General features: G+C 37.8%; 1 protein-coding gene across 17 annotated transcripts in view; it reads left to right on the forward strand.

Annotated features, from left to right (window-relative positions):
• The window catches only part of TUT4 (terminal uridylyl transferase 4), a 142,210-nt gene that overhangs the window by 26,549 nt on the left and 92,837 nt on the right, over positions 1-22,824 (forward strand). For 10 of the 17 annotated variants that reach the window (XR_010835555.1, XM_067007605.1, XM_067007635.1 and 7 more), the window contains exons 2-4: positions 4,241-5,123; positions 11,103-11,153; positions 11,243-11,406. Coding sequence is in view for 15 of the 17 variants with exons in the window: in XM_067007605.1 (XP_066863706.1) it covers positions 4,334-5,123; positions 11,103-11,153; positions 11,243-11,406 (1,005 nt within the window). In the remaining 2 variants the exon portion in view is untranslated. The remainder of the gene's footprint in view (positions 1-4,240; positions 5,124-11,102; positions 11,154-11,242; positions 11,407-22,824) is intronic. The other 7 variants (XR_010835556.1, XM_059037925.2, XM_059037981.2 and 4 more) reach the window with 1 other exon arrangement.

Consider the following 22,824-nt stretch of genomic DNA (forward strand, 5'->3'; position numbering starts at 1 on the left):
TAGAAATTGTTGAAACAATACCTGTAAGATTTTGAGTGAATAATTTTTAACCTAGAATTTCAAACCTAATTAAACAAAATATGAAGAAAGAATAAAGACATTTCAGGCATGCAAAGTCTTATAAAACTTACCTACTATTGGGGCTTAAGGGAGCCCAATAAATAGCACTCTCTTTCCCTTCCTGAATTCTGAACAAATTGGGAGAGAGAAAGGAAGCATATGGAGACCGGAATACTATTTTTATTATGGATAAGATTCACATTGGAGAATGGCACTTATATTTTCAAGTGGCTTGCTAATACTCAATGTCAGAAATAGACAGATTTAACCACTCAGGCATAGGCAGAGCTGAACAGTGACAAGCCCTGTGTGGGGCTTGCAACTGTAATGTTAGAGTATGAATGAGAGAGTGGAATTTTCTTTTCTGAGAACAGCTGGATGCAAAGAGGAAGGAGAGGGGAAGGTGCTAACTTTTGCCCAGATCATTTTTCTAAACTCAATGATGAAATAAGTTATCCCATCTCCCTAGGAAAGGAATGAATGGAGTGGAAAGAAATCAGGAATGTTATGATAATGGTTGTTCCTCTACATGAAATGAAATGTCAGAAGTAGGGCATAATTATTTTCTTCAGTGCCTTGTTTTTTGTTTTTTGTTTTTTGGCAGTACGCGGGCCTCTCACTGCTGTGGCCTTCCCCGCCGTGGAGCACAGGCTCCGGACGTGCAGGCCCAGTGGCCACGGCTCATGGGCCCAGCCACTCCGCAGCATGCAGGACCCTCCCGAACCGGGGCACAAACCCGCATCCCCTGCATCAGCAGGTGGACTCCCAACCACTGCACCACCAGGGAAGCCCGCCTTTCTTGTTTTCTTCCTTAGAAAGCTACTGGAGCATATGCTACACCAAAAAAGAGGAAGTAACTTATGGAAGAGGGGAATAGAAGAGTCAGTCAGCATGAGAGAGTAGATGGGAATTGGTAGGATGATAGCAAAAGGAAAGTCTCAGGGTGACAGGTGTGGTGGAAATCTAGTAGTGTTCAGAAGGTGCCAGATGGGATATCCAAGGAGAGAAAAACGACAATAAAAACAAACACATGGGTTGCTTGATGTATTTGAAGACATTGAGAGATTTACAGTTCTGTCAATGAATTATTGACAGATATATAAAAAGCTTAAGAGAAGTGAGACAATTCCAGGTAAAACTGAAAAGTATGCCAAAAGAGATATGTGATTATAGTATATATGTTGCTTAAGTCAAAAGCCTAGGCTTCTGTGATAAAGAGATCCAGTAGTATAGTGACCTAAGAAACAGTTTTTTTTCTGTCTCATGTAATAGTTGCTAGGTGAGTCATCACCAGATCCAGATGAATAGTTTAATGTGTGTGGTCGTTCAGGAGTCCCAAGTTCCACTGATGATTTTTGTCCAGTCAGAAGTATGGCCAAGGGCTAACAGTGTGGACTTTACTTGGGCTTGTTAGACTAAATGCGGAATGTTAGTCCTCACTCCAAACCTACTGAATCAGAATTTGTACTTAGGAAGTAGCTGATTCCTGTGCACAAAAGTTTAAGACCTACTGGTCTGGATTGGAATTTAATTGTTGGCTATGTGATTGAAGATGGATGACTGGGAATTTTATCCATTGAGAAGGGGAGAGCATGGAGGAGGTAAGAACTTGATCTTAAGGACACACCTAACTGCAGAGAAGGTTGGGAAATGTAGTTTAGCTGCGTGCCTAGGAAAAAGGAGAATATGAATTTTTATAGATATCTAGAAAACTCTGTGCAATGGTGTATTTGGCTCAGCCATAAATAATATTGGCATATCATATTATAGTCATCCTGGGAGGATGGTGGTGGGATGGGAACATAAGTGTGCGTACAATTCTGTCTGTAGGAAGTCAGTAGATAATATCTAAATCTAAAACAAAATAGGTAGTAACAGCTTAAGCATGTAATTTAGAAATATGGAGGTAAATCTCAGAAGAAATAGATAAAAGAGTTGACAATAATTGCTTCTGAGGAGAGAGATTGGTAGTTGGTAGGAGAATGATGTTTTGCCTTGCCATTTACTTTTTCAACTGTGTAAGTGTATTTGTTTTATAAGAAGCACATAGGAAAAAAAATTCCTGTAGTCTAAATAGGAGGAAAACACATGAAATGTGTTAAGTGCTCAGTACTATGAGAAAGGTAAGAACAAAATCCATAGAAAGAGGCATATTATCCAGGCCACCCTGGGTGGTAGGAGGCTAGGGGATGGGTTGGGAAGTGAGACATTTTCTAGTTACATTGTAGACAATATAAAGTATGAGGCAATTAAATATCTTTTGGATCTATTGTATTTTGTTTCTAAAGTGTGAACAATTAAAAATAATTTAAGCTAAGTTTTTATTAATCCATTTAACAAATTTATTGAGTGTCTACTTTGAACTAGGCATTGTAATAGGCATTGAAGATATAATGGTAAGCAAAATGAGAAATGGTTTCTTACCTCTTGGAGCTTATAATCTTGTGTATAAGATTATACAGAAGAGTTTGGTTTTCCTTCACTTCTACTTTCAGAAACATTCCTTAGAGCATTGATTTTTCAAGTGTAGTTCCCAGTCTAGCCACATGAGAATCACCTGGGAACTTGTGAGAAATGCAAATTCTCAGGCCCCAATCCCAGACCTGTTGAATCAGAAACTCTGGTAATGGGACCTTCCAGGTGATTCTAATGAATGATAAAATTTGAGAACTATTGCCTTAAAGGTAATCAATATTTTAAGTTTGGTTTATTACTGCTAGTATTTCGGAAATAACCTGATTTCCATAATACGTAGTATACAAGCTATTTCTAGTATAGAAATTATTTAACAAAATGTAGTATTTTCATTTGTTTATAGTTTGTGCTCTGTGGTAAAAGTGTAATAGTTCCTATTATATTTTAGAACAAAACGGATTCTGATTTTTTTTTCTATTTTATCAAAACATTATTCTTTTAGAGCAGTTTTAGTTTCACAGCAAAGTTGGGCAGAAAGTATGGAGTACCCATGTAACTCCCTTCCCCCACACAGGAATAGCCTCTCTCACTATCAACATCCCTGCACCAGAGTGGTACATGTGTTACAGTTGATGCACCTACATTAACACGTCATTATCATCCAAAGTCCGTAGTTTTCCTTAGGGTTCACTCTTACGGATATCCATTCTGTGGGTTTTGACAAATGTATAATGACATGTATCAGCATACAGATTATTACTATAATTTTTAAACTCTGGGATCCTGTTGGTTTTTAAAAATTTTCTTACCTCCGAAGAATTTATTTAAACTGCTTTGTATTTTGGAGCTGGAGAAAGTCTGTTGATGTTGGTTCCCCATGTTTAGAGCATCAAGTTAGAAGTAGGTTAGTGGTATAAATAGGTAGTATTTAGTAGGAAAGTCATGTGGGAAAGACCTTACCCGCGTCTTCTATAAACTGATTCCTTATGTTGCATATAGATTGCAGTTCTTCTGTTATTTTTACCACTTAGTCTTCTATAAGCTGATTCCCTATGTTGCATATAGATTGGAATTCCTGTGTTATTTTTGTTCCATTTCCTTTTATATTAATTGTGGTACATCAATTGCAGGTTTTATTTCCCTTTTAGTTGAAATTCTTATTGAGTAATGTAAAACAGCATTTTACTTCTGAAGTTCCCTTGTTTTGATGTCATAGTGCCAGAATTACATTAGAACCTCCTTTATGGGCATTTCGCTGTTATTTACTAAGTGGATTTTAACTCCTTCTCATATAGTTTTCAGAGTTTAAAAATTTTTATTTTTTACTCTTCAGCTTTTTACTTTATTTTTATTTATTTTTGGATGCGTTGGGTCTTCGTTGCTGCGCGGCTTTCTCCAGTTGTGGCGAGCAGGGGTTACTGTTGGTTGCGGTGCGTGGGCTTCTCATTGCAGTGGCTTCTCTTGTTGCGGAGCACGGGCTCTAGGTGCGCGGGCTTCAGTAGTTATGGCACGCTGGCTCTAGAATGCAAGCTTGGTAATTGTGGTGCACAGGCTTAGTTGCTCCGTGACATGTGGGATCTTCCTGGACCAGGGCTTGAACCCTTGTTACCTGCATAGTCAAGAAGATTCTTAACCACTGTGCCACCAGGGAAGCCCTACTATTCAGTTTTGAGAATAAATTGTAAAAGTTTTTTTTATGTCTAACCAATTTTTTAGAAATGGGTTTTGCATTTTAAATAACAGATTTTTTTTTTTAATCCAATAGTTTGCTTGCCTAAACTGGATTTGAAGCAATTCAGACTACTGGAGATCTGCCACTTTACAATATCACAATTGGAAAGAAGCAGGTTTTCAAATAATGGAAGAGTCTAAGACCTCTGAAAATGAAAACCATGAACCAAAGAAGAATGCTTGGGCTCTTTCTGAAGAAAGCAAAGCAGTTAAATTTATAACTAATCAAACTTTGAAAGCTAGAAATGATAAATCCATAAAAGAAATTGGGACCAACTCTCCAAATAGGAATAGTAGTAAAAAGAATAAGCAAAATGATATTTGTATAGAAAAAACAGAAGTTAAATCATGTAAAGTAAATGCTGCCAGTGTTCCAGGCCCTAAAGATTTGGGGTTAGTCCTTCGAGATCAAAGTCACTGCAAAGCAAAAAAATCACCGAATTCACCGGTGAAAGCAGAAAAGGTACCTGTTTCACAGGCAAAAGTAGAAAGGGCACCCAGTTTACAGGCAAAAACAGAAAAATCACCAAAGTCACTTAATTCACCAGTGAAAACAGAAAAGGCACCCAGCTCACAGGCAACAGCAGCAGAAAAGACACTTAATTCACAGAGGAGAGCAGAAAAAGCACCTGGTTCTCAGATGAAATCAGAAAAGGTGCCCAGCTTACCAGCAGAAGCTGAGAAGGTACCCATTTTACTGTTGAAAGAAAACATGAGACAGACAGAATTACAGCTGATTGGTAAAAAAATTCCAAGCTCCTTTACTTCTCTGGACAAAGTGAATATTGATGTTGCAGAGGGAGAAAAATCTGCTCACGAAAACTCACAACAATCTCAGAAGCAACGAACATGTACAGATAATACTGGTGATTCTGATGATAGTGCTTCAGGAACTGAAGACATATCGGATGATTTGAGTAAGTACAAATTAGATTATTCCACAAGTCACATTTTTGGAGAGATTTTTTAATATTAATGTTCTTTAGATTATCCTTAGTTTGATTTTAACTACTTAACTAGAAAAAGGACAATAATATGGGTCTTAGGTTGAAAACATTTATTATGGGAGGTACCTATAGTTGATGTGTACACATACACACACACACACACACACACACTCTCTCTCTCTCTCTCTCTCTCTCTCTCTCTCTCTCTCTCTCTCTCACTCTCACTCTCACTCTTCTTTTAAATGGTCCTGGTAGTACGTTGCTCATTCATTCACCAAACATGTATGTATTGAGTTCCCATTATATGTCACGCATGTGTTTACAGAGGAAAACCAAAAAAAACCACAGCCCCAGACCTCTAGGAAGCTTCAAGTTAGGTGAGGGTGATACAGATAAGTAAGGTGGTAATTTAGTTCAGTGCCAAAAACTTAGAATCGAGAAAGTACATGATTTAATTGAGGTATTTACACTTTGGGTTGAGAAAATGCATGATATAAATGTGAGACTGCAAGTGTGACTGAGATTCAGTATGACTGCAGCAGGGACTTGTGGGGGAATGTGGCAAAAGATGTAGCTGTAAAGGCACACAAGAATTGGAAAGTAAAGGGCCTTTTAGGATATGATAAACAGTTTGGACTTTATTATGAGTGTTTTGAGAAGCCACTGGAGAGTTTTAACCAAGGTAGCACTGTGATTTTATATATATATATATATATATATATATATACACATATATATATAAATTTATATGTTTATCTTTTCAGCAAATTCTTTGACAGGAGCAAAACTGGAAACAGATTCACTAGGACACTGTTACAATTTACTTGAGAATTATCATTGTAAAATTCATTTTCTTATGAGATCTTGATCTTAGCGTTACTTAATTGTTTATAAATATTGTCCATGTCTTTTGAGTACTTTAATCCTAATTTTGTTTAAATTAATGAATTTTCCTTGGCAGTCTTTTATCCTGATGTTTCTGTGGCTAAAAGAATAAAACCTTTTCTTGATGTTATAAACAGAAAAAGCTATTTCTAAATCATTATTTACCACACTTTGAGAAATACTGACAAAGAGTTCAGAAATAGCTTCTTTTTATTTCTGGTGGTACACAGATGATGGTTTATTGACAAACCTTTTTAAAATTTAATAGACGTACCTTTGTATGTAAGAAAAAATGTTAATAATTTCATAGGTATGGGCTTCCCTGGTGGCACAGTGGTTGAGAGTCCGCCTGCTGATGCAGGGGACGCGGGTTCGTGCCCCGGTCCGGGAAGATCCCACATGCCTCGGAGCAGCTGGGCCCGTGAGCCATGGCCGCTGAGCCTGCGCATCCGTAGCCTGTGCTCTGCAACGGGAGAGGCCACAGCAGTGAGAGGCCCACGTACCGCAAAAAAAAAAAAAACGAAAGAAAGAAAAACGTGACAAAATAAGGTGACAGAGTGAGGTGGTTAAGATTGTGAGCTCTGAAGTAAAATTTCATAGGTTTTGAATCTTATCTTCCCCACTTAATAACTTTGTAATCTTGGATAAGCTGCTTACATGTCGAAGTTTCCTCATTTTTTAAAATGTGGAGACACTGCTGCCTTTGTTATAAAGTAAGTGAAATAATTCAATAGAGTGTTTCATGTAGTCCCTGACACAGTAGGCAGACAATGGCAATGAATATCTTTTATTATTATTATTTCTCCAATTAAATGCAGTTTTGTTATTTGTTAACATGGAGAACAAGTTGAAATAGCTTAAGGAAGCTAGTAGACCAAATAGAGGTCCTTTCGGGAGACTTGTTTTAACAAACTAATAAGAATGAGGGACTTCCTGGCGGTCCAGTGGTTAGGACTCCATGCTTTCACTTCAGGGGGCATGGTTCATTCCCTGGTTGAGGAACTAAGATCCTGCAAGGTGTGTGGCCAAAATAAAACAAACAAAAAACACTTGTTATCAAATAGGTAGGTATGTTTTAGGACTTACCTGGTGGTCCAGTGGTTAAGACACTGGAGCTTTCAACATGGGGGCTCAGGTTCGATCCCTGGTTGGGGAACTAAGATCCCACATGCCACATGGTGTGGCTCACAAAAAGAAAAACTGAAAAAAACCCAAAAATGATTTATATGGGAATTCCTTGGTGGTCCGGTAGTTAGGACTCCAGGCTCTCACTGCTGAGGGCCCAGGTTCAATCCCTGGTCGGGGAACTAAAATCCCACAAACTGTATAGTGTGGCCAAAAGATTAGTGGATTAATCTCCATTAGGTCCAACTTTAGCTCCCACCTAGCATTTCCACCAGTTTTCCTTTTGCCGTTTGTATGTTCCGTAAATATATGTGCAGGTACTGATCTAGTTGCTAGGAATATAACAATGAACTAAACAGATAACACTATACTTACTTATAGAGTTAATATTCTAGTGGGAGGAGACAGACAACAAACAGTAAATAAAAAAAAGTATGTAATAAGTTAGTGATAAATCTTATAAGAAAAATAAAAGAGGAAAGGCCATAAGGAATGATGCTGCTGTGTCTGGTGGTAGTGTTTCAAATTTAAATTGTCACTGAGAAGGTGACATTAGATCAAATACTTGAAGGTAAGAGGTGAGAGAGTGAGCCTGGTGAATATTTGAAGGGAGAATATACTAGATCTGGGCTTCTCAAACTTTAATGTGCATATGAATCAATTGGGAATTGTATTAAAATTTAGATTCTGGGCTTCCCTGGTGGCACGGTGGTTGCGAATCTGCCTGCTAATGCAGGGGACACGGGTTCGAGCCCTGGTCTGGGAGGATCTCACATGCTGAGGAGCAACTAGGCCAGTGAGCCACAACTACTGAGCCTGCGCATCTGGAACCTGTGCTCCGCAACAAGAGAGGCCGTGATAGCGAGAGGCCCGCGCGCCGCGATGAAGAGTGGCCCCCGCTTGCCACAACTAGAGGAAGCCCTCGCACAGAAATGAAGACCCAACACAGCAAAAATAAATTAATTAATTAAAAGAAAATTCTTGGGCTCCATTCTCTGATATTTTTATTTAGAAAATCGAGAGTCTGAGATACTGAATTTTTAACAAGCTCCTGAATGAAGCTGATGCTGCTGTTCAGGATCATGCTTTTGAGCAGCAGAACCTAACTCATCTTACTTTCACTTATACCATCCTTACTTGTGTTTTCAACATAGCAGCCAGAATGATCCTGTTAAAATTATTCAGATCATGTTATTCATCATGTTTCAATGGTTTCCCATATATCAGAGTAAAAGCTAGTGTCCTTGCTGTGCCCTTTGTGATCTTTGGCACTCCCCCCCCCCCCACTTCTCTGCCCTCATTTATCTACTTCTCATCGTTTCTCTCTGTTCCAACCGCATGATATCCTTGCAGTTCCTCAAATGTGAAGGGAAATGTCCACCTGATGGCTCTTGCATTTGCTTTTTCCTTTGCCTGGAACACTCTTCCCCCAGATGTCCATATGGCTAGCTCTCTTACCTCCTTCACCTTCTCAGTGAGCCTTTTGCTGGGTCACTTATCTAAAAGTTACAAACCTCACCTCCACCTCTGGCACTCTTTATTCCTTTTTTTTTTTGTGGTACGCGGGCCTCTCACTGTTGTGGCCTCTCCCATTGCGGAGCACAGGCTCTGGATGCGCAGGCTCAGCGGCCATGGCTCATGGGCCTAGCCGCTCCGTGGCATGTGGGATCTTCCCGGACCGGGGCACGAACCCATATCACCTGCATCGGCAGGCGGACTCTCAACCACTGTGCCACCAGGGAAGCCCTCCTTATTCCTTTTACCTTTTTAATTGTTCTCCATAGTTCTTACTATCATCTGTCATGTTTAAACTTGTTATTTACCTTTTTATATTAGTTTTATTGAGATATAATTCACATGCCATAAAATTTGCCATTTAAAAATATACAATTTAGTGTTTTTTAGTATATTTATTAAGTTGTGTAGACATTTAATGTGTAGACACACATTACCACTGTCTAAATCATGAATATTTTCACCACCCCCAAAATAAACTGCATACCTATTAACAGTCACTACTCATTACCCTCTCCTCCTAGGCACTGCCTACCACTAATTTAGTTTCTGTCTCTATAGACTTGCCTATTTTATATGAATGAAATCATACAACATGTGGCCTTTTGTGTCTGGCTTTTTTCACTTAGTATGTTTTAAGATTCATCCATGTTGTATCATGTATCAGTACATCATTCATCTTCATTGCTGAATAATATTCCTCTTGTGCTCGGAGACACATCACCCCCAAAGAGAGGCACACTATTTTTATTCAGAAAATTAGCGCTATCAAAAGAGAAGTGAATTTCAGGGTTCTTGTAGATGGCATGTAGAGTGGCTTTTGAGGACCGAGAGGAGAGATTTATTGATTATCTATGAGCACGCACTTTTAGAAGTGCTTTTAGATACATGCAAATCAATTTCTTTATTCAACACACTATTATTAAGTGTCATCTCTGGTCTAGGCATTGTATTAAAATCTGAAGGTACAAAGTTGAATAAGATCTGGTCATTAGCATCAAGGAATTCATTATCTAATTGTAAGAGGTAGATAAATAAATACAAATTACATTGCTTTGAAAATGTGAGATAGTAGCGGGTGCTGTGAGAATATAAAGAATATCAGACTGGCTTCTTTTTTTAAAATTAATTTTTGGCTGCATTGGGAGTTCGTTGCTACGCTCACGCTTCTCTATTTGCGGAAAGCGGGGGGTACTTTTGTGGTGTGTGGGCTTCTCATTGCAGTGGCTTCTCTTGTTGTGGAGCACGGGCTCTAGGCACACGGGCTTCAGTAATTGTGGCACGTGGGCTCAGTAGTTGTGGCTCGTGGGCTCTAGAGTGCAGGCTCAGTAGTTGTGGCACATGGGCTTAGCTGCTCTGTGGCATGTGGGATCTTTTCAAACCAGGGATCGAACCCTTGTCCCCTGCATTGGCAGGCGGATTCTTAACCACAGCACCACCAGGGAAGTCCCAGACTGTCTTCTGAAACAGTTGATGCTTAAACTGAATTTTGCAGGACAGGTAAACATAACTAGTTGAAGTGGGAAGGGCCTTGATGGTGGAGGGAACAGAACATGTACAGGCATTGATACTTGGAATAGCAGTGATCCATTCTAGCACATTTGGTATGAATGAAGTGAAAAGTGTTAGGGCAGGATATACAATTAGAGATCTAGACAACTTAGCTCTCTTTTTTTGAGGTCTTGGCTTAAAGTCTCAGAAAAGCCTTCCCTGACCCACATATCTAAAGTTTGTTTCCCTCTCAGTTACTTGTTTTTCTCCTTTATAGCACTTACTACAACTTGGGATTATTGTATTTAAACTGTTGACTGCCTTCAAGAGAGCAAGCACTGTGTGTTATTTGTTAAAGAGTTTAAACTTTATTCTGAACTCCATGAGAGCCTGTTAAGTATTTTCAGCAAGAGAATAACATGATTCAATTTGTATTTAAAAAAATCACACTGGTGGTGGAACCTACTATATTCTAAGTATATATTGGTAGGTGCTGGAAATGCAAAGATTGAAAAGAAAACACATAGTCTGTGCCTTAAAGAGATCACAATCTAGTTAAGAGGCAGAGAAGCAAAGAAAAAATATTGGTGTGGTGGAGATATCCATGAGTTCAGTGAAAGCAAAGAAGGAGCCTCATGTGAGTCTGTGGTCTGGAGTATATATGTTCTTTTAGCTTCTTTTGTATAGTGATAAAGTCACTGAAGTGACTTCAGTTCAGTCAGTCATCTTTGGGACTTAAAGTAGCTTTATATCATATTTACTTCAGAGATTTGACAAAATGGTTATGTTATGTTACCCTTGTATAGTGAGTCTCAGTCATATTTGTCTTTTTTGATATAGATTGGTTGGAAGAAATAGGCATTTGACCCATGAAGTAGATTTTTCTTTGTGAATTTTGATATCATGTGTATCTTTTACTTATATTTTACACAGGTATACCAATGTGCACGACGAAGGAAAACATAAAGGAAGAATATTTTTTCTGTATGTGTATGAATTGAATGTCTGTTTTTCATTAAAAATGTTTTAATTTACCAATTCTGATTATGGTAACTAAGTGCTTCCTTTTCTAGGTAAAATGAAGAACGATGAATCTAATAAAGAAAATTCTTCAGAGATGGACTATTTAGAAAATGCCACTGTGATAGATGAATCTACATTGACACCTGAGCAGAGGCTAGGCTTGAAACAAGCAGAAGAACGCTTAGAAAGAGATCACATCTTTCGACTTGAAAAAGTATACTATGCGTTTTAGTTATTTGGAGGAAAATGCATGTTTCATAATTTTTCTTTCCCAAGTACAGCTCTCTTTATTTTTCTTATTATATTCCTTAGGCAGAGATATCATGCATCTTTCCTTCCTTCCCTGTTTCCTTTCCTCTTCTCTCTCTTTCTTCTTTCCCTCCATTTGTTTAGCAAATCCTTACATCTGTGAGTCTGACTTCATTCATTCATCCCAGGCTCGACAAACTGTGGCCTACCACCTTGTTTTTGTTTTTTAAAATTGTGGTAAAATACCTCATGTTTTTATAAACAGTTTATTGGAACACAACCATGCCATCCTTATTATCTATAGCTGCTTTCTTGCTACCATGGCAGAGTTGAGTTTTGAGAAGCTGCTGTGGAGAGTACATGGACCACAAAGCATAAAATATCTACTGTTCACCAAAGCATAAAATATTTACTGAAATATAACTTTGTCCCTTTACAAGAAGTTTGCTGACCCCTGATTTACTCACTTATCAAATAGATACTGAGAACTTGTTATGTTCTAGATACTGTGCTAGGCACTGGGGATATATGCTGGTGAAAATGGCACAGTTTCTGCCGATTAGAAGTTAACAGTCCACTTGGAGTGACAAATAAATTAGCAAATACAGGATGTACCAGACTTCCTCCTTTCTCCCTTGGTTTTCTCTTTCCTCTTTTATTCTCCCATATTTACTGAATATCTCCTATGTATTAGGAACTGTTCTAGTCATAGGTATCTTGTTGCTGAGTACTAATTAATTTCTTAACCTAGAAATACAGATTCCCAGCCTTAACAGTAAAAACACTGCTAGATATTGAAGGAAAGAATCATAAATCAGTCTGTTCTTAAATAGATACTTGGGATATTTGTTTGTATGCAGACAGGGAAATAGGTCATCATTCTTGATAAATAAGGAAATAAAGAAATGGTATGATTTTGTATAGCTTAGAAAAACAAGGTTATATTTAAATTGAAGAAGGCAATCCTGAGTCATTAATAGAATTTATGACAGAGTAGTCACCCTGTGAAAGTAAGAAGGAATATCAAGGAGTAGAGGCGTATGATGTAGGAAAGAGTTTGGATTATATAGTTAGTCTCACAAGATCCTAGTTAGAAGGAAGTCTTTTTTGCAATTTGCTATTTTTTTTTTTTAATTTATTTATTTATTTTTGGCTGCATTGGGTCTTCATTGCTGCACGTGGGCTTTCTCTAGTTGCGGCGAGTGGGGGCTACTCTTCATTGCGGTGCAAGGGTTTCTCATTGCAGTGGCTTCTCTTGTTGAGGAGCATGGGCTCTAGGCACATGGGCTCCAGTAGTTGTGGCACGTGGGCTCAGTAGTTGTGGCTCGCAGGCTCTATAGCGCAGCCTGAGTAGTTGTGGCACACGGCATGTGGGATCTTCCCAGACCAGGGCTGGAACCCGTGTCCCCTGCATTAGCAGGCGGATTCTTAACCACTGCATCACCAGGGAAGCCTGCAATTTGCTGTTTTACATAGTTCTGTCTTTCCTCTCACTTTCCTTTTCCTGAGTTTGAAATTAGTCTGGATATGTGCATTATCAAGATAAATATTGAGTACCTTTCATGTGCCGTGATCTGGTGATAAAAAATTGAATTGGGGCATGCGTGGTTTTTTAAAAACCATCATACTGCCTTTCTAGGAGTTTCTTTTAGAGAAAGGCATGTAAGCAAATAATAATAGTAATAACAATATTGTTTGAAAATAGGATCTTAGACAAAGGAGTAACCAACTTGAGTTGGGGTATAGAGGCATCAGTTTGGGGAATGCTTTATAAGCAGGTGACATTGGAACTGAGTCTGAAGGAATGTCTAGGAGTTGGGTTAGGGAATGGTTGGTGTAGGTAAGTTGTATGACATGTATAAAGGGAATGTGTAAAATGTATTTTCAGGGAATATAAATGGGATTGGTTGGGAAGATATGTAGTATATGAAGCAGGAAAAGTCAATTCTTGGGAGAAGGAAGAAGTTGGGGTGGAATGGATATTTGATAGTAGTAGGAAAGAATGGCCTGGGGTGAAAGAAAACTTGGAAGCATGGAAAAAACATTTTGTTGTTGAATTTAGATTAGCAATGATGTAAAATCAGTGTGCCAATATCAGCATAGATGTCTGTAATCTCTTTTTCTTCTGACTCCTTTTTGGTTTTCGTGCCATCCAAAACCTCTTGTTTTCAATCCAGTATATTAATTAAAATTTTTCTTTACCAATTTAAAAATACTTAAGAATATTCTTACCAACTTGCTTTTGATTGCATCAAGTATTTGGTTCACAGTTTACTTACAGATTATCTAATTGAGGAGTAAAGATGTAGATTTTTAACCTGTACTAAAGAAGGAATCAGTCCAAACTGTTAGATCAGAAGAGTAAATTTCCCTATAGCAAGTGTTAAATATTGACTAGGAAATACTTAGAATCTCCATGCCCAAGAATTTTTTTTTTAAATTTCAAGTTACTACTTTAATTTTTTTCCAGTTTTATTGAAAAATAATTGACATACGTGACTGTATAAATTTAAGGTGTATAGCATGATGGTTTGATTTACATATATTGTGAAATGATTACTACAGTAGGTTCAGCTAATATCTTCTCATATAGATAAGATAAAAAGAAGAAAGAAAAAAAGAGGAGTAAAAAAAAAGGAAAAAATATTCTTGGGATGAGAACTTTTAGGATTTACTCTCTTAACAACTTTCTTATATATCATTCAGCAGTGTTCATTACATTCCTAGTACTTACTTATCTTATAACTGGAAGCTGGTACCTTTTGTCCACGTTTTTCCAATTTTCCCCTCCCCTCTTCTGGTAACCACAAGTCTGATTTCTTTTCCTATGAGGGTTTTTTTTTTTTTTTTTTTTAAAGATTCCTCATATAAGTGATCATACAGTATTTGTCATTCTCACTTATTTTACTTAGCATAATGCCTTCAGGGTCCATCTATGTCATTGCAAGTGGTAGGATTTTCTCATTTTTTATGGCTGAATAGTATTCTATGTCATATAAGTTTCAGGTGTGTGATACAGTGATGTATAATTTTTAAAGGTTATACCCCATTTATAGTTCTTTAAAAACACTGGTTATATTTCCTGTGTTTTACAGTATGTCCTTGTAGCTTATTATATACATAATAGTTTGTACCTCTCTATCCCCTACCCCTCTATTGCCCCTCCTCCCTTCCCTCTCCCCACTGGTAATCACTAGTTAGTTCTCTATAACTGTGAGTCTGATCTCTAATTCATTTATTTCTGCTCTGATTTTGATTATGTCCTTTCTTCTGCTGACTTTGGGATCAGTTTGTTCTTCTTTTTCTAGTTCCTTATGGTAGAGTTAGGTTGTTTATGTGGGATCTTCCTTGCTTCTTAATGTAGACATTTATTGCTATGAAATTCCCTCTTAGAGCTGCTTTTGCTGTATCCCACAAGTTCTGATATGTTGTTTTTCCATTTTTATTTGTCTCAAGAAACGTTTTTATTTCCCCTTTAATTTTTTCTTTGATCTGTTGGTTGTTCAGGATACAAATCTTTATTCTAGCTGGTCTACAGAAACTTTAAAGAAGGCTTATCAATGTGTTTGTTTAATGGTAAAGTAAATATTTTAAGTATAATAAAGGAATTTTAAAACATTTTTCATGTGTCCCTTTCTGAAACTAGAAGCTTCATGATACTGAGGACATTTTTGTCTTATTTACTGTTGTGCCTAATGCAGTTCCTTGCACATAGTAGTTGGTCAGTAATTAAAGGTAACAGTTTGCTTAGTGGTTAAGTGTGGGCTTTTGGAGTCGCTAGGTCTAGCACTGCCACTTACTGGTTAGATGATATTGGATAAGTTATTTAACCTCTTTAAACCTCAGTTTCTATTTATCTATCTATTTATTTATTGCTGCATTGGATCTTCATGGCTGTGCACAGGCTTTCTCTAGGTGCGGCTAGTGGGGGCTACTCTTCGTTGTGGTGCACGGGCTTCTCATTGCGGTGGCTTCTCTTGTTGCAGAGCATGGGCTCTAGGCGTGTGGGCTTCAGTAGTTGTGGCACGTGGGCTCAGTAGTTGTGGTTCACAGGCTCTAGAGCACAGGCTCAGTAGTTGTGGCACACAGGCTTAATTGCTCCGCGGCATGTGGGATCTTCCTGGACCAGGGATTGAACCCATGTCCCCTGCACTGGAAGGCAGATTCTTAAGCACTGCGCCACCAGGGAAGCCCCAAATCTCAGTTTCTTTATCATTTAAATGGACACCTCGCTTATTGGGCTATGACAATTAAATAAGAATACAAGTAAAGTTCTTAACACAGTGCCTGGTATGTGCTAAGCACAAAATAAAGATTAGCTACTTGTAGAATAGAATTATTTTATCAAGTAGGGCAGTTTTTATTATTTGATTTTATGGGTATAGAAGCAGGCTCAAGAGTTAGAGATTTATCTGAGATCAATTGAGATGTCATTTCAGGCCTCTGGCTCCCCATTCAGTGTTATACCAAGCTTTTCTTACTAAAAGATTCCAGACGCGTCATTGTCTGCTCACATTTTACAATTGAAAAGATTGTCTAATGAGTGCTCTCATGACTGCTGTAGTGACTTCATCTATATGCATGGCTTTAGGAATTCTGCGTTTATGCTTTCAACTCCTGAATCTGACCCTTCTTGCCACTTACACCACTCTTACCTTGAACCAAGCCAACCAACATCATCTGGATTATTGTAGTATGCTCATAATGGCATTAGACTCATTTTGTTTCTATTCTTAATATAGAAGGCAAGTGATCTGTTTGAAATTAGATCTTGTAATTCTTTGCTCAGAAGCCTTCAATACCTTCCCCTCACACTTAGAATAAAACTTGGAGTCCTTATGAGGGGTCTTGTCATCTGACCCCCATTACCTCTCTGTTCCAGTCATAGTAGCCTTTTTGTGATTTTGCAAACAAATTAGGCACATTCCTGCCTCAGGGCCTTAGCATTCACATTTATCTCTGCTTGGAATGTCTTTTCATATATCCACACAGCTCAGTCTTTCACTTCAAGACATTTTATTAATAAATGATGACTACTTTTATTTTATTTATTTTTTATTTATTTTTTTAAATTAAAATTTTTTTTTTTTGCGGTATGCGGGCCTCTCACTGTTGTGGCCTCTCCCATTGCGGAGCACAGGCTCCGGACGCGCAGGCTCAGTGGCCATGGCTCATGGGCCTAGCCGCTCCGTGGCATGTGGGATCTTCCCGGGCTGGGGCACGAACCCATGTGCCCTGCATCAGCAGGTGGACTCTCAACCCCTGCGCCACCAGGGAAACCCCAATGATGACTATTTTTAAAAAGGAGGTAACACCTCCCCCACATTCCTATTTATTTGTACATTTGTTTTTTTATCACCTGTCTTCCTATAGTAGAATGTCAATTCATGAAGACAAGGATTTTCATTTGTTTACATTATTATCCTCACCTCCTAGAAAAATATTTGACATAGTATGAGCTCAGAAAATACTTGGTGAATTAAGAAGTAGCTGTGGTTGGAAACTGAGAGAAAGAAGTCTGTGAGGGCTTAATTCATTCTTAAATAAGGACAGATTTGAAATAGTTTTAAACTAAAGAATTGAAATGACTAGATTGAGCTGAATTTTCTTATTTGCTTGTTGCCTTGGGCAAATTATTTACTTCTAGGGATTTAGTTGCTTTGCTAGTAAAATGGGGAATCCTCATACGGATGTTGTAAGGTTGATAGATACTTTATAAATGAAGGCTGTATTTATTTTTAGTCTGTGGCAGGACTGTTTCTAAATTTGGGGCAAGTTTCCTATTTAAAGGAAATTATGTTATATTCTGAAGTGAGAATCTTTTTGTCAGGAGTTACAGCCTATTGAAAGTCAATCTGAGATAAAAATTAAGCATTACTGCAATTTCAGTGTAAGACACTAGAAACAATATTTAAAAATTCAACATGTATTTATTGTTTTTTTTTAATTTTTGAAATTTATTTTTTTATACAGCAGGTTCATATTAGTCATCAGTTTTGTACACATCAGTATATACATGTCAGTCCCAATCACCCAATTCAGCGCACCGCCATCCCCACACCCCCGTGGCTTTCCCCCCTTGGTGTCCATACATTTGTCCTCTACATCTGTGTCTCAACTTCTGCCCTGCAAACTGGTTCATCTGTACCATTTTTCTACGTTCCACGTACATGCGTTAATATATGATATTTGTTTTTCTCTTTCTGACTTAACTTCACTCTGTATGACAGTCTCTAGATCCATCCATGTCTCAACAAATGACTCAATTTCGTTCCTTTTTATGGCTGAGTAATATTCAGTTGTGTATACTTACCAGAACTTCTTTATCCATTCGTCTGTCGATGGGCATTTAGGTTGCTTCCATGACCTGGCTATATTGTAAATAGTGGTACAATGAACATTGGGGTTTTCTCTGGGTATATGCCCAGAGAAATATCACTGTTCATCAGTGATATTGGCCCAGTGGCATTGCTGGATCATATGGTAATTCTATTTTTAGTTTTTTAAGGAACCTCCATACTGTTCTCCATAGTGGCTGTATCAATTTACATTCCCACCGACAGTGCAAGAGGGTTCCCTTTTCTTCACACCCTCTACAGCATTTGTTGTTTGTAGATTTTCTGATGATGCCTATTCTAACTGGTGTGAGGTGATACCTCATGGTAGTTTTGATTTGCAATTCTCTAATACTTAGTGATGTTGAGCAGCTTTTCATGTGCCTCTTGGCCATCTGTATGTCTTCTTTGGAGAAATGTCTGTTTAGGTCTTCTGCCCATTTTTGGATTGGGTTGTTTGTTTCTTTAATATTGGGATGCATGAGCTGTTTATATATTTTGGAGATTAATCCTTTGTCTCTTGATATGTTTGCAAATACTTTCTCCCATTCTGAGGGTTGTCTTTTCGTCTTGTTTATGGTTTCCTTTGCTGTGCAAAAGCTTTTACGTTTCATTAGGTCCTATTTGTTTATTTTTGTTTTTATTTCCATTTATCTAGCAGGTGGGTCAAAAAGGATCTTGCTGTGACTTATGTCATAGAGTGTTCTGCCTATGTTTTCCTCTAAGAGTTTGATAGTGTCTGGCCTTACATGTAGGTCTTTAACCCATTTTGAGTTTATTTTTGTGTATGGTGTTAGGGAGTGTTCTAAATTCATACTTTTACATGTACCTGTCCAGTTTTCCCAGCACCACTTATTGAAGAGGCTGTCTTTTCTCCACTGTATATTCTTGTCTCTTTTATCAAAGATAAGGTGACCATATGTGTGTGGGTTTATCTCTGGGCTTTCTATCCTGTTCCATTGATCTATATTTCTGTATTTGTGCCAGTACCATACTGTCTTGATTACTGTAGCTTTGTAGTATAGTCTGAAGTCAGGGAGCCTGATTTCCCCAGCTCCATTTTTCATTCTCAAGATTGCTTTGGCTATTTGGGGTCTTTTGTGTTTCCATACAGATTGTGAAATTTTTTGTTCTAGTTCTGTAAAAAATGCCAGTGGTAGTTTGATAGGGATTGCATTGAATCTGTAGATTGCTTTGGGTAGTAGAGTCATTTTCACAATGTTGATTATTCCAATCCAAGAACATGGTATATCTCTCCATCTATTTGTATCATCTTTAATTTCTTTCATCAGTGTCTTATAATTTTCTGCATACAGGTCTGTTGTCTCCTTAGGTAGGTTTATTCCTAGATATTTTATTCTTTTTGTTGCAGTGGTAAATGGGAGAGTTTTCTTAATTCTACTCTCAAATTTTTCATAATTAGTGTATAAGAATGCCAGAGATTTCTGTGCATTAATTTTGTATCCTGCTACTTTACCAGATTCATTGATTAGCTCTAGTTTTCTGGTAGCATCCTTAGGATTCTCTATGTATAGTATCATGTCATCTGCGAACAGTGACAGCTTTACTTCTTCTTTTCCTATTTGGATTCCTTTTATTTCTTTTTATTCTCTGATTGCTGTGGCTAGAACTTCCAAAACTACGTTGAATAAGAGTGGTGAGAGTGGGCAACCTTGTCTTGTTCCTGATCTTAGTGGAAATGGTTTCAGTTTTTCATCATTAAGAGCAATGCTGGCTGTGGGTTTGTCATATATTGGCCTTTATTACGTTGAGGAGAGTTCCCTCTATGCATACTTTCTGCAGGGTTTTTATCATAAATGGGTGTTGAATTTTGTCAAAAGCTTTCTCTGCATCTATTGAGATGATCATGTGTTTTTTCTCCTTCAGTTTGTTGATATGGTGTATCACATTGATTGATTTGCATATATTGAAGAATCCTTGCATTCCTGGAACAAACCCCACTTAATCTTGGTGTATGATCCTTTTAATATGCTGTTGGATTCTGTTTGCTAGTATTTTGTTGAGGATTTTTGCATTTATGTTCATCAGTGATATTGGCCTGTAGTTTTGTTTCTTTGTGATGTCTTTGTCTGGTTTTGGTATCAGGGTTATGGTGGCCTCATAAAATGAGTTTGGGAGTGTTCCTCCCTCTGCTATCTTTTGGAAGAGTTTGAGAAGGATAGGTGTTAGCTCTTCTCTAAATGTTTGATAGAATTCTCCTGTGAAGCCATCTGGTCCTGGGCTTTTGTTTGTTGGAAGATTTTAAATCATAGTTTCAATTTCAGTGCTTGTGATTGATATGTTCATATTTTCTATTTCTTCCTGGTTCAGTCTCGGCAGGTTGTGCATTTATAAGAATTTGTCCATTTCTTCCAGGTTGTCCATTTTATTGGCATACAGTTGCTTGTAGTAATCTCTAATAATCTTGTATTTCTGCAATGTCAGTTGTTACTTCTCCTTTTTCCTTTCTAATTCTATTGATTTGAGTGTTCTCTCTTTTTTTTTGTGGTGACTCTGGCTAATGGTTTATCAATTTTGTTTATCTTATCAAAGAAGTAGCTTTTAGTTTTATTGATGTTTGCTGTCGTTTCCATATTTTTTTTTCATTTATTTCGGATCTGATCTTTATGATTTCTTTCCTTCTGCTAAATTTGGGGATTTTTTTGTTCTTCTTTCTCTAATTGCTTTAGCTGCAAAGTTAGGTTGTTAATTCGAGATGTTTCCTGTTTCTTAAGGTAGGATTGTATTGCTATAAACTTCCCTCTTAGAACTGCTTTTGCTGCATCCCATAGGTTTGGGGTCGTCATGTCTCCATTGTCATTTGTTTCTAAGTACTTTTTGATTTCCTCTTTGATTTCTTCAGTGATCACTTCGTTATTAAGTAGTGTATTGTTTAGCCTCCATGTGTTTGTATTTTTTACAGATCTTTTCCTGTAATTGATATCTAGTCTCATAGCGTTGTGGTCGGAAAAGATACTTGATACGATTTCAGTTTTCTTAAATTTACCAAGGCTAGATTTGTGACCCAAGATATGATCTATCCTGGAGAATGTTCCATGAGCACTTGAGAAAAATGTGTATTCTGTTGTTTTTGGATGGAATGTCCTATAAATATCAATTAAGTCCATCCTGTTTAATGTAGCATTTAAAATTTGTGTTTCCTTATTTATTTTCATTTTGGATGATCTGTCCATTGGTGAAAGTGGGGTGTTAAAGTCCCCTACTATGATTGTGTTACTGTCGATGTCCCCTTTTATGGCTGTTAGTATTTGCCTTATGTATTGAGGTACTATGTTGGGTGCATAAATATTTACAATTGTTATATCTTCTTCATGGATCGATCCCTTGATCATTATGTAGTGTCCTTCTTTGTCTCTTGTAATAGTCTTTATTTTAAAATCTATTTTGTCTGATATGAGAATTGCTACTCCAGCTTTCTTCTGATTTCCATTTGCATGGAGTATTTTTTTCCATCCCTTCACTTTCAATCTGTATGTGTCCCTAGGTCTGAAGTGAGTCTCTTGTAGACAGCATGTATATGGGTCTTGTTTTTGTATCCATTCAGCCACTCTGTGTCTTTTGGTGAGAGCATTTAATCCATTTACATTTAAGGTAATTATCAATATATATGTTCCTATTACCATTTACTTAATTGTTTCAAGTTTGTACTTGTAGGTCTTTTCCTTCTCTTGTGTTTCTTGCCTAGAGAAGTTCCTTTAGCGTTTTTTGTAAAGCTGGTTTGGTGGTGCTGAACTCTCTCCGCTTTTGCTTGTCTATAAAGGTTTTATTTTCTCCATCAAATCTGAATGAGATTCTTGCTGGGTAGAGTAATCTTGGTTGTAGGTTTTTCTCCTTCATCACTTTAAATATGTCCTACAACTCCCTTTTGGCTTGCGGAGTTTCTGCTGAAAGAGCAGCTGTTAACCTTATAGGAATTCCCTTGTGTGTTATTTGTTGTTTTTCCCTTGCTGCTTTTAATATGTTTTATTTGTATTTAATTTTTGATAGTTTGATTAATATGTGTCTTGGCGTGTTTCTCCTTGGATTTATCCTGTATGGCACTCTCTGTGCTTCGTGGACTTGATTGACTATTTCCTTTCCCATATTAGGGAAGTTTTCAACTATAATCTCTTCAGATATTTTCTCAGCCCCTTTCTTTTTCTCTTCTTCATCTGAGACCCCTATAATTCGAATGTTGGTCTGTTTAATGTTGTCCCAGAGTTCTCTGAGACTGTCCTCACTTCTTTTCATTCTTTTTTGTTTATTTTGCTCTGCAGTAGTTATTTCCACTATTTTATCTTCCAGGTCACTTATCCATTTTTCTGCCTCAGTTATTCTGCTATTGATCCCATCTAGAATATTTTAAATTTCATTTATTGGGTTACTCATCATTGCTTGCTTCCTCTTTATTTCTCCTAGGTCCTTGTTAAATGTTTCTTGCATTTTGTCTATTCTATTTCCAAGATTTTGGATCATCTTTACTATCATTATTCTGAATTCTTTTTCAGGTAGACTCCCTATTTCCTCTTCATTTGTTAGGTCTGGTGGGTTTTTACCTTGCTCCTTCATCTTCTGTGTGTTTTTCTTTCTTTTCATTTTGCTTACTGTGTTTGAGGTCTCCTTTTTGCAGGCTGCAGCTTCGTGGTTCCTGTTGTTTTTGGTGTCTGTCCCCAGTGGCTAAGGTTGGTTCAGTGGGTTGAGTAGGTTTCCTGGTTTGGGGGACTAGTTCCTGTGTTCTGGTGGATGAGGCTGGATCTTGTCTTTCTGGTGGGCAGGTCCACGTCTGGTGGTGTGTTTTGGGGTGTCAGTAGCCTTATTATGACTTTAGGCAGCCTCTCTGCTAATGGATGGGGCTGTTGTCCTGTCTTGCTAGTTGTTGGGCATAGGGTGTCCAGCACTGTAGCTTGCTGGTCGTTGAGTGAAGCTGGGTCTTGGTGTTGAGATGGAGATCTCTGGGAGATTTTTGCCATTTGATATTACGTGGAGCTGGAAGGTCTCTTGTGGACCAGTGTCCTGAGGTTGGTTCTCCCACCTCAGAGACACAGCCC

Source organism: Kogia breviceps, chromosome 1 (assembly GCF_026419965.1).
Source record: "Kogia breviceps isolate mKogBre1 chromosome 1, mKogBre1 haplotype 1, whole genome shotgun sequence".
NCBI lineage: Eukaryota > Metazoa > Chordata > Mammalia > Artiodactyla > Physeteridae > Kogia > Kogia breviceps.